General features: G+C 44.4%; 1 protein-coding gene across 1 annotated transcript; it reads left to right on the forward strand.

Moving 5' to 3' along the window:
* The first annotated feature begins 4,010 nt into the window (after window positions 1-4,010).
* FGF4 (fibroblast growth factor 4) lies at window positions 4,011-7,096 on the forward strand. The gene is made up of 3 exons (XM_058864427.1): window positions 4,011-4,314; window positions 5,142-5,245; window positions 6,920-7,096. Exons 1-3 carry the CDS (start codon window positions 4,011-4,013, stop codon window positions 7,094-7,096), a joined length of 585 nt encoding a protein of 194 aa, XP_058720410.1.
* The last annotated feature ends 4,432 nt before the right edge of the window (window positions 7,097-11,528 follow it).

Consider the following 11,528-nt stretch of genomic DNA (forward strand, 5'->3'; position numbering starts at 1 on the left):
CAAAATAATGCTGTAAAGATTTCTTCTTTTCCCTTTTCCTTCAGAATCTATTATATGAGGCTTGAATCTGAATTCCGTGGATCCTTTCTTGTTTATACTTTAAACCTAGAGGAATTTGGAAACAAGAGCTTTCTGAACTGTGACATCCACATAAGCTTTTTAGGGAAGAGAGCCAATACAGAGATGGAGACATTTTACCTGGTTTAATATCTAAATTATTGCTGGGAAAATGTTCACCAGGAGTGGGGACACATAGCAGCAGAACATGGCATGATATGGAAGATTCAGAATTGTGTGAATTCCAAACACAGAAAGCTCTCAAAATCTTGTAAATACAAGCTTAGATACAGACATGGACAGGGGATTTGACCTGAGACCTTCCAGACTTAGAATCATAAGTAAGAATGTGAGTTTGAATAGAAAGACATTAAGCTGTAAGAAATTTTAAAGGTTTTAAAGTTAAGATACAGAAGTAATTATCAAAGTAATAAGAAGTTTAAGGTATAATAAGTAGTTTTGTGTGTCACTATGTGATTGGTTAAGAAAAGTCTGCTCTGCAGCAGAGACGTATAAAACAAAATAATTAGTTTTTAGTATAATTAGTATTAGTTATTGATGTGAAAGCAGAAACATTCTTTTGTGACATTAGTTTATTGGCTAAATAACCTTTAAAAGATCTTGTGACCTGTAGACTTGTGACCACTAACCAAGAATATCTGAATAATGTGAAGACGTACTTGCTCCTTCATGAGACTGTAGAAGAAAAATAATAAACCATGCTTTGAAACATTTCCCTGTGGTCCCATCTCTGTCAAAATCTCGATACAGAATTAATTATGGGATGATCTGGAGACACTGGACTCCCCTTCACTGCCTGAAAGCTGATGGCACATTGGAGGATCCATTCCTCTCTCTGGCCTGGAACGCCTGACACTGATTTTTGGCTTCCATGGGGAATATCCTGCTTTAATGGTTTCCTGTGCCAATAATTTCTGACTGACAGTGTCTGTGTTACAGCACAAAGACCCTGAAGATGAGCGTCTTCCACCTGTTACTTACACCTGGTGCAAACTGAAAGTGGTGCCTCCATGCCTGTGGGTTTTTTTCCCAGGTGCAAACAAAGACCAGAGGGTTCTGTAGCAGCAGGACCAGGGTTTCATAGGTAGCCTGCACACAAGCTCACACACACACGAATACAGACAGCTTGAAAGCAAACCCAAACCTCATTGTTTCATTCCTAGCTGGAAACACATTTCTTCTCCTCTCCAAAAAGTTCATTGGAGGCCTTTATAGAAAGACTGATGCCTAATCCTATGGCAGGTTTAAGAATGGAGCTTCAGAAGCATCCTTTATTGATCTGAGCTCTGTGTAACCTTTTAGGAATTGACCTTGCAAACATATGGAATAGGAGCCTAACAGGGTGTTCTAGGACCCATTTCCATATTTCCCAAAGGAAAAATGGAAAAAATCATCCTTTGCTGAGCCTCCGGGGCACATCCCTAACTCAAGAGTTTGAAGGTGCTTAGCATTCACATTGCTTTGGGCCAGGCAGAGCTGCTGTCCGTGGCAGTATGGATCAAGTAAACCTGGCCCATCAGCCACAGGCACTGGGTCACCCCTCTGCTGCAGGAGTGAAGCTGCTGGGTAGGTGTGTCAGCAGAAGTGCCACTCCTTTTCCTCATCCCCCCAGAAGGTAAATAAACTTAATCCCAAATTCACCTGCTGCTGTTTGTGAAGAGCAAATAGTTCAGAGTTTGAAGTGAGGTGGGATCACACCATCCTGAGGGCCCTGGGGAAGAAAAAGGTGTCCAGCACAACCCTGCGGAGCAGGACAGTTTCCAAGCCTGGGAACACCTAGTCTCTGCCTGATGCACAGCCTCTGCATCCAAAACTGAGCCACTCAGCTTATCAGGTGCAAAGGGGGGGTACGATGCAAATAAAAGCGTAGTAGATACCTGTGCATTTCATATCAGTGGATTTCATAGAATCACAGAATTGTTACGTTTGTAACAGACCTTAAAGATTGTCTCATTCCAACCCACTGCTACAGGCAGTTTCCACTCGACCAGGCTGCTCAAAGCCCTGCCCAGCCTGGAACATTTCTAGGGATGGGGCATTTTCACCACCATAGCGAAAAATCGTCATTGTGTTGTCTTTGAACACACACAGAGGAGTGAACTTGTTTTCGGCTGGGACAAAACTACACCGAGGAGATTGCAATCACTCCCAAAGCAGTGGTATGTGCATCTCACAAGAAGAAATAAAAGCACATCATCTAAGTTTGCTCAGGTTTAGCGAGGGTCAGAGATTTTCGCACCTAGGTGAGCTGTCATCTGCCTTGGGGCAATTCTCTTTTCTCTCGCATCCTTTGCTGGAACAGCAGGAGAGCTTTACTGGTGTGAAAGACTAAACTGGCTTCAGGCTGTAAAGAACTTGAGTCACAAACCATTTCTCCCCCCTCCCCCGAAACACGCTTTCGTATTAATTCAGGACCTTCCAAAATTGTCCTAATATCTCCTCACCTGTTTGTGCTGAAAACCTGTTGAGGGCTGAGGCTTAAGCTATGGGAGGTGACAAAACATATGGGATTTATTCTAAGCAAAGTAGTTCTAAACTGATGGGGTCAAAACTTCTCCTTTTAAATACCCAGGAACCTAAACCAAATGATGCAACTACCTAAGAACAAATGCATCATTAAAACACAGCAGCAGCATCTAAGATTAAAAAATAATCATTCCATTAAAAAGTGCAGCAGTACTTGCACAAGTGGGCAGCCTCAAGGCTCTGGAATAAACTTGTGTCACTATAGCTCCTGTCAGTACAGTGACCAGGAGGGAGCTCCACATGTCTGGTACTCCAGATTTCTTAAAGGGATATTTAGAACAAAAAACTTTATCGCAACTTTTGAGCACATGCTGCCTCTTTAAATATTTTCCTCTTTATTAGAACCTTAATCCTTTCCTTTGGTTTTGGGGTTTTTTTTGGGTTTTTTGGGGGTTTTTTTGCAAGTTCTTTAATTTTTCATTTCTTAAACCTCCCATTCAACAACTGTTTTGGCTTTTAATGGTGGGATTTTTTTTTTCTGCATCCAGCAAACTGTAAACCATGTCGCTTGGATACAGCAAAAAGCTGAAATTCCACGGATTTACGTAGTCATACATTGTGTTGGGGGGAAAGTGTGCTGGGCGTTCTTTGATTTTTGTACCTTGCTTGAGCATTTATAGGCATTTGAGAAAGGGAAAATTATAAAGAAAGGAGATATGAAGGGAAAAGAAGAAAGAGAGGGGAAACAGAGAAAGAGAAAGAGAAAAAAGAAAAAGAAAAAGAGAAAAAGAAAAAGAAAAAGAAAAAGAAAAAGAAAAAGAAAAAGAAAAAGAAAAAGAAAAAGAAAAAGAAAAAGAAAAAGAAAAAGAAAAAGAAAAAAAAGGTTTCCGTGATGAACGTAAAATATGACCTTTTCTTTTTGAAAGTTTGTGCTGTCCCTCTTGTTTAGTACCAGTGCTGCTCACCCTTTCCCTTCAAGACGTTTCAGAGCTGTTAAGCATCTAGGGGTGATAATTTGACTTTCAGCTAAGCCGGAGGGCTGCAGCAGACAGCGGTAGGTGGTGATGTAATAGGTACCAAGGCACATGGATATATAAATATCGTGGCTAGGGCTAAAGCGCTATGGCTGAGCAGCTATAGAAGATCAGCACTTCAGACAAGACTCCTGGAGTTGAGATCAAGTTCAGAAGCTCTTGCTCCCGGGATTTCCTCTCCATGCAGCCAACCCAGGGAAACCGCAGATCCTCGGGGGATTGAGCACTAAGCTCCCTCCCTCCTTCCTCTCCGCTTTGCTTTCTGGTTTTATTTTTTGTCCTTTTTTAAAATATTTTTTTCGTGTTTGGCTTTTTGTTGGTTTTTCTTTTTTCCTCCCCTTCTTTGACCTCAGCATAAAGTGGGAGCTGGGGGGAGAGCGTATTTTCGGAGCGACCGGCCGCCGACCCGTGGCTACCCGCCCCTAAGCCGGGATGCCTCTCCCCGCGGCGCTGCTGCCGGCGCTGCTCCTGGGGCTGCTGTGGCCAGGGGCGGTGCGTGGCCGGTCGCCCCCGGGTCGCCTCCCCGCGGGGCCCCGCCAGCGCCGCTGGGACGCGGCTCTTTTCGCCCGTTCCGTCGCTCGCCTCCCGGCTGAGCGCCGCGATGCCGCCCGCGACGGCGACTACCTCCTGGGCATCAAACGGCTGCGGCGCCTCTACTGCAATGTGGGCATCGGCTTCCACATCCAGGTCCTGCCCGACGGCCGCATCGATGGGATTCACAGCGAGAATCGATACAGTAAGCCAGCGACAACCCTCGCGCCTGGACAGGTGAGACGTTCCGCTCCCGCGGGACCGCCGGAGGGCAGTTCTGCGGGAGCGGAGCGACTGACCTGCCCCGGAGAATGGCATGACCCGAAAGGAGGGTGGGTGCATGGCAGACCTCGATCTTCCCTAAAAAGTCCGGCCGGCCGCAGCACCCCAGGGCTGTGCCCCTCGGCTCCCCGCGCGTGGCGGCAGCCCGGGGTAGCGGGGCGGCGACGGAGCCCATCGGGAGCTCCGGAGCAGCTCGTCGGGCGTTCCGGAGGGGCTCGTCGGCGCTGCTCAGTGCAGTGCTGTCCCCTTGCCGCCGTCAGGCATCAGGTGTCGGGGTTGCCTCAACATCTGGAGGATCCGCAGCGCCGTGAGCCGCCCACTCTGACCAGGGGCTGGGGCGAGCTCAGCTCTCCCCCAAACTTGAAAAGCATCTGCTGGGGACTTAACCCCGTGGCCCCACGACTCTGATATCCAACTGAAACAATAAGATCCAGGAGCGGGAGTATGAACTGCATGATGACAAATGTTTCATTTGCCCTAAGCATACTCTGGCTTATTTTAACCTTGTCTACACAAGAGGATGCCTGGGGGCAAAATAAAAATAGATACTTAGCTAAATGAAGAGAGCTCCCAGCATGGGGCATAGGGCAGCACGTGGAGTATGAGGCTGGAGTTCTGTGGCCACCCACAGCAGTACCGGGCTGTGGGGATCCACACTGGGGATGGCAGCCTGTGGGTGGGTGCAGCACTGTCACCACACAATCCAGGGCGCACCCTTTTGTCTCCCTGATTTTTGTGTCTCCTGTGTAGGTCTGCTGGAAATTTCTCCTGTGGAAAGAGGTGTGGTGAGCATATTTGGTGTCAGAAGTGGACTCTTCGTGGCCATGAATAGCAAAGGCAAACTCTATGGATCTGTAAGTAACCACTGAGTGTGTGCCTGGCATGGGGACCGTGGTCAGCTGGGGTGAGATGTGTACATGGTTCTAAAAGCTGCCAAGCCCCATCCTTGTCCACTCCTGGGTCAGGCAGCACAGAGCAGTCCTTCCTGCCTTGCCAGCAGAAGGTGTGCTGCCCAATTATACCGCTTACTGAGTTTTTGGAGTGAAACCTTCTCTTCTGCATTATTCTTCCTTGGTTCTCACATAAGAACTGTAGTCAACCAGCCATGGCTGCACAAATTGGCTACCTCATAGACCAACCAATCATTTGTGTGGCAAGAGCACAAGCTAGGCTTAGTCCATATATTTGTTATATCTAAGTACAGACAGCCTCAGGCAGGTGTGGCAATCATTCACTCCATCTCTCAGAGGGTACTTGAACTTGTGATCAGCCAGGCCCCCACAAGTGACACTTTATGATGTGATGCATCAGTGAACTATTGATCACTTTTTGTCAGTGCTGCTGAACAGACAGTTCCTGTGGCAGTTCAGCATCCTTGGGGTCTGAACTTCTGTTTATGAAAAGGAAGATCCATTAGGAGACAATATAGACCTTCTTTCACATGGGATCATTGGAAAAGATAGACATCTTGTAAAATATACTTGAGGTGACAATATGTGTATCTTTGCCCGTGCTGAGCTGTCCTCCTGCTTTTGAGTTCAGTTCTGCACAAGTGACTATGACGGGCATAGTTTTAAACTCATTTTCCTGGCTCTCCTTCCTCACCCATGAATTTTCTAAGTCATGTTCCCCAAGTGTCCTCTGAAGAAACTTGGGCTGAGGGACAGCTAAACTATGTCAGAGTTAACTGGGGCATTTTCACATGAAGGCATGAAGTATCCAGTATTATTTTCTGGGGCACTGGTCCTGTTGTGGAGGATTTTGCCTTATATAAAAGCCAGGCAGAATCAGTCACCAAAATGCATCCTTTCTTAGGGATACTGCTGCCTTGGTGTCCTGGGTAAAATAATCCCTAGTGCAGTGTTCAGCTTGGCAGGCTGAGACCTCTCTCACAAACCCCGAGGTTTTTGCCCAACAATAAGAGATGAGCTCATTTGTTCCTTTCCAGGTAAGACACTTGCAACACCTGTCCCTCTTTGTATGTACTTGCAAAAGAAACCACATCCCTGAAAGGTTGCCTGCTGTCAGATCTGTTTTCCTGATCCATTAGCCAAAGTTATCCAAACCCTTCCTTTGATTTTAAATCTAAAGAAGAAAAAATACTGTCCATGATGACATAAAATGCCTCTTTCTCCTCAAGCAACATGAGAAAGTGCCAGTATTCTGACTTTTCTGAAGCCTCTAAGGCAATTTATTACTGATGGGATAAACAGGAGCAATTCCATGAGCAGGACCATGGAACTGGGCTTGGGCCTTACCTACACCAGCTCTGTTAAGGTGACTGTCCCTTCCATGGGTGTCCTTCCCATCTTTAGGTGTACGTGCCTGGCCCGGGCACAGCATCGCTAATTGATCCTTTGGCTCCTGAGTCCTGTTTGAAGCTTCAGAGGCCACTTCAAAAGATTACTAAGTGGAGGGGGCTTACCTGCACATTTGCCCACAGCACACCTTCCACACCTGGTAGCAAGGATATTTCCACACCTGATGTTTAAAATTCCTTCTCTCTCATTCTTTCCTTTTCATTTCAGGCCCATTTCAATGATGAGTGCAAATTCAAAGAGATTCTCCTGCCAAACAACTACAATGCTTACGAATCCAGGATTTATCCCGGGATGTACATAGCCCTGAGCAAAAATGGAAGAACAAAGAAAGGCAATAAAGTATCTCCCACAATGACAGTGACACATTTTCTTCCTAGAATCTGAGACATCTCCCTTCAGACCTACCTCAGCACAGGGGAGGACACAGAACATCTTTGGAGAAAAGAAACATGGTGCACTTTTACTGGAGAGTTTTATGCAAGAGTAGGTGTAAGATATTTAAGTTAATTATTTAAATATGTATATATTGTCACAAAACTTATTTATAGTTACTTTTTTTTCTTTTTTTTTTAATCTCTGAAAACAATACAAACCTCCAACCCAAGTTCTTTCATTTCATGGTGCAACAGGAGAAGTCTTCTGCTTTGTGGTTTATTTAATTCAGTTCTGAGTTATCACAGTTGTGCTGCTACTTCATGTCCTAAGCCAAGGTGACATCCAATTCCTCTCTCCCAATGTTTTGCACTGTTTTTGTGTTGCTCGGTGTTTATTGTTGTACAGGTGTGAGTTTGTTTGTTTGTTTGTGTTTTATGGTGGCTTTGTCCTCCCCTGCACATTTTCCAAGTGCTGGTGGCTCCCAGCGCAGCTCCTGGCCCGGGAGCAGGAGGTGCCTGGGTGGGATGCCAGCGTGGAGCCACACACAATGCCTGATCCCCTTTGCTATTTCACTGCAACGGGATCGGTTTACCCCGGCACGGGAGTGTGGTGCTGCACAGCTACCCCACAAATCTGTTTTTAGATCCATCAGCACTGAACTTTGAACTGCCCTGCAGTCCATCTCCTCGGAGAAGTTGAAACACCTCTGTCGGCTCAGCAGGACTTGGGTTGGGGTTTTCTCTTCAGATCAGCTGTGGCCCTTAATGGGAGCTTTTGTTTGGTACAATTGCTTGGCATGAGGCTAAAAAGTAACGTGTCTGTCCCTCCCCCAGCAAACGCACTGTGGAACGCGCTACAATGAACCAGCTCTACTTCGCTCCAATCAAATTCCCTTTCTTACTTGGAGATTACATTCATTTTTCAAAGTGTGGGGAGCTCTATAACACTCCTACGTTTTCTACAAGGGAAAAGCATTTGCTGGTTTGTAGCAAACACAAGTTCCGTAGAAAGAATTTAGATTGATGAGGAGGAATTTAGGTTGGTTTGTACTATTTATTATTTTTGTTGCAGTATTTGGAAGGAGAAATATGCTGCTTTTTTTTCTGTCTCATTCCCTGATGAGTTGATTCATTTCTACCTCACTAACTCTCAAAGCCAGTCTCGTAACAAATTCTGCATGGGAGGAAGGTACCCACTTTTCTGCTTGGGCTTAAAGTTCTGGAGGAGGGCCTGGGGGAACAAGCATAATCCCAAACCTCTCTTTTTTTCCATATGTAGCCAAAAGTATTCAGGATAGAGTTGGTTGCATCCTATTTGAGCCTTGTCACGTTTGAGCTATCTTTACCCAGTGGTTTACTTTTAGTAAGGGTAATCATGGTGAAAATATTTGCAGGCAGCTGTCAGGCTGCAGTACTATATCGTCATCAAGTAACCCTATATTTTTCCTTATATATTTTGCAAGTGTAACTTATGTCTCTAACATGATGAAGGAAAAGATAGGTTTGATTATGGGGGAATCACTAAAAGGATTCGTGTGTCTTTTTTTTCCTTCTTTTTTTTTTCCTTCCTTTTTTTTTTTCCCCCCTTTCTTCTTTTATTTTTTATTTAAAAGATACTTCATCTTCAGGGCATCAATATGTTAAGTGGGAGCCAGGACTAACCACAATATTTGATGACTTAGAGGACATTTACAGAACATCTTCCAATCTAAACTAATTTCCAACTACATACAAATCTTTGATTCAGCTTTTTTTCTTTTCCTCTTTACATTCCTACACTAAAGCCTTTGTTCCTTTGTAATGGTATAGACCTGCCTGTATCCTCTACTTACACATGACCTTGAAGAGAAACTCTACTCACCAATGTTCAGTAAGATCAGAGCAGACCAGGACCAGACCTTAAGGCAGCTGCCCTCATAGCAAAAATAATTAAAGAAAAAGAAATATCACACCTAAAGATTTTAAAATATTTTCTTTTTCTGTAAAATTGGGAATTTTCTGTACTTTCTGTGTTTTCTGTATGTGAGTAATCATTGTGTATTTATCACCACTACCTCTGACAGCTGATGATTTTGTTCCAGATTTCAGATAGCAAAATCAGACCACAAAGGTTCTCTCTGGGAATGGTTCTTTGCCATTTTTCACTTCATTAAATCCACAACCAACGGCCTCACATGAGATATGTTCAGAGGTAGTTGTTGTAACTTTTAAATATTGTGATGCAACCTTGATAACAATGTTACATGGTATGAGTGTTCACCATTTACCAGAATCTGTCTGTAGTTTTATACAGGTGCTGTTCAAGACTGTGGTGTATGTGCTGTGCACACTTAAACACATAATAAATTATGAACATTTACAATGCATAACACCCTGTATTGATTTTTAACTTTTTATAATGGAATGCATCCTGCAAGAAAAGTAAGGAAAAAATGCTATTTCACTTTCTCAAAGCCTGGGGAGCCTTTGCACCTCTGCCAGCTACTCCAGGACTGACAGCCTGGATTTCTTACTCAGCTAAAGTTCCCCCTGCCAAAGCTGGAAGTGGTCCAGGAAAGCCCAGCTCCAAGCTCAGTAACAGATACGCACTCTTGCATCTGCCACATGCTGCTGCTCTCACTTGTGTTACTTCCCTGGTTATTAACAACGGCAGCATCCAAAATTAATGGTCAGAGACACCAGCTGCAAGGTTTATGTTGCTCATTGTTAATGTTACAAACAAACCTGATTGCCTGGTTTTGGCTCCAGTGAGCAGTGGTTGCTCTCTTGTGAAGTGTGACAGCACCAATGCAAGAAACCTGTTTGGTTTGGGATAGGATCTTTTCAAAATTAGTGTTCATACTCAATAGAAATGTATAGAAACCTGAAGTGCTGTGTGACATCACATGGTGAGATTAGGAAACATTTCTTCGCTGGAAGAGTGGTCAAAGCTCCCAAGGGAAGTGGTGGAGTCAATCGTCCGTGAAAGTGTCAAGAAACTGAGTAGATGTGGCACTTTGTGTTATGCTTTAGGGGATGTGGTAGTGTCTGGTCAAAGGTTGGACCTGATGACCTTGCAGGTGTTTTTCAACCTTAATGACTCCGTGATTCTTTGGCACTAATTTTATTTATAAATACACAGGTGCACACACATGCACACATCATGTCCCATTACCACGTTTTCAGTTTCACCCCTTGCCTACGATTAGGGAAGGCTTCATAATGGTAGAGACAACATTCAGGTTTGATTTTCCACACCCTGACAACAAAGAGAGTTTGTCCAGCTCAGTAAGGACTATACAAAACAGAAATCCAGACCCCACCATACAGATTCTGCACTTCATTTTCCACCAAGTGATGCTCCTTTTTCTGTTCCTGGAAAGGGGAAGGTGATGGATGAGCTGGGAATGTGCCCTCACTCTGAACAAGAGCAATTTCTCTCTAAAATTGTACAGGCTCTATAAATATGTGGCACAGGTGGAGTTTTTATAACTGCACAAGTATAGCTGCAGTACATTTAATGGTGCTATGAACAGAGCCAGAATAAATAGGTAGGCAGACATAATAATTTCTCATAATTAACTTTTTTGTTTACAATGTTCTAAAAAGAACAAACACAAATTTATCACTGCCGGGACTGCCAAAATTCTAACAAAAAGTTGTCGCCAGGGCTAAAAAATTTTGTCAGTCTTCGGGATGAAATTTTTTGAATTCCAATTTTAACACTGGAGCTAAATCCTAAGGCTTGGCTGTTAGGAAGGTGAGATTTCAGGCCGGTAGCTTTGTAGGTTCATAAGACATGGACTATTGGTGCTGCACATGTGCCCTACCCACATTAAAATATAAGGGCAGATGGAGCAGCTTTAGATGTCACAGAGGACTCTGGAGAAAGTGTCCTCCTCTGGCATCACCCATTTTTTGCTTTATTGCTAAGCCAGCTTTCATAGAATCATAGAATCATTGCAGAATCATCATAGATTCATAGAATCACAGAATCATAGAACTGTCAAATTATAGAAGGGTTTGGCTTGGAAGGGGTCTTAAAAACCACTTTGTTCCAAATTCCCTGTCATGGGCAGGGACACCTTCTGCCAGACCAGCCTGCTCAAAGCCACATCCAACCTGGACTTGAACACTTCGAGGGATGACATTACCTTTCCTGACATTACCTTTTAAGGCAGTAAAATAAATCCATTAAAGGTAAAAATAAATTTTAACCCTCCAAAAGAAAGCACTGATATGTCATGTGTTGCAACATTTCTTAGACCACTGAAAGTATTGCCATGGCCAAGGTTTCTGCCACCTACAGGGTTCTGCAAGCCAGGCAGATTTCCCTCCACCCAGGGATGATTCAACCTGTGGGATAACCAGAAGGGGAGCTGTGGCAGCCTGTCCCTGCACCATGCCCTTGCTTGCCCGGGGAAGGACAGAGACACTAAGCCACATCCCTCGTTTGCAGCCTT

The sequence above is a fragment of the Poecile atricapillus genome, chromosome 1 (assembly GCF_030490865.1).
Source record: "Poecile atricapillus isolate bPoeAtr1 chromosome 1, bPoeAtr1.hap1, whole genome shotgun sequence".
NCBI classification, from domain to species: domain Eukaryota; kingdom Metazoa; phylum Chordata; class Aves; order Passeriformes; family Paridae; genus Poecile; species Poecile atricapillus.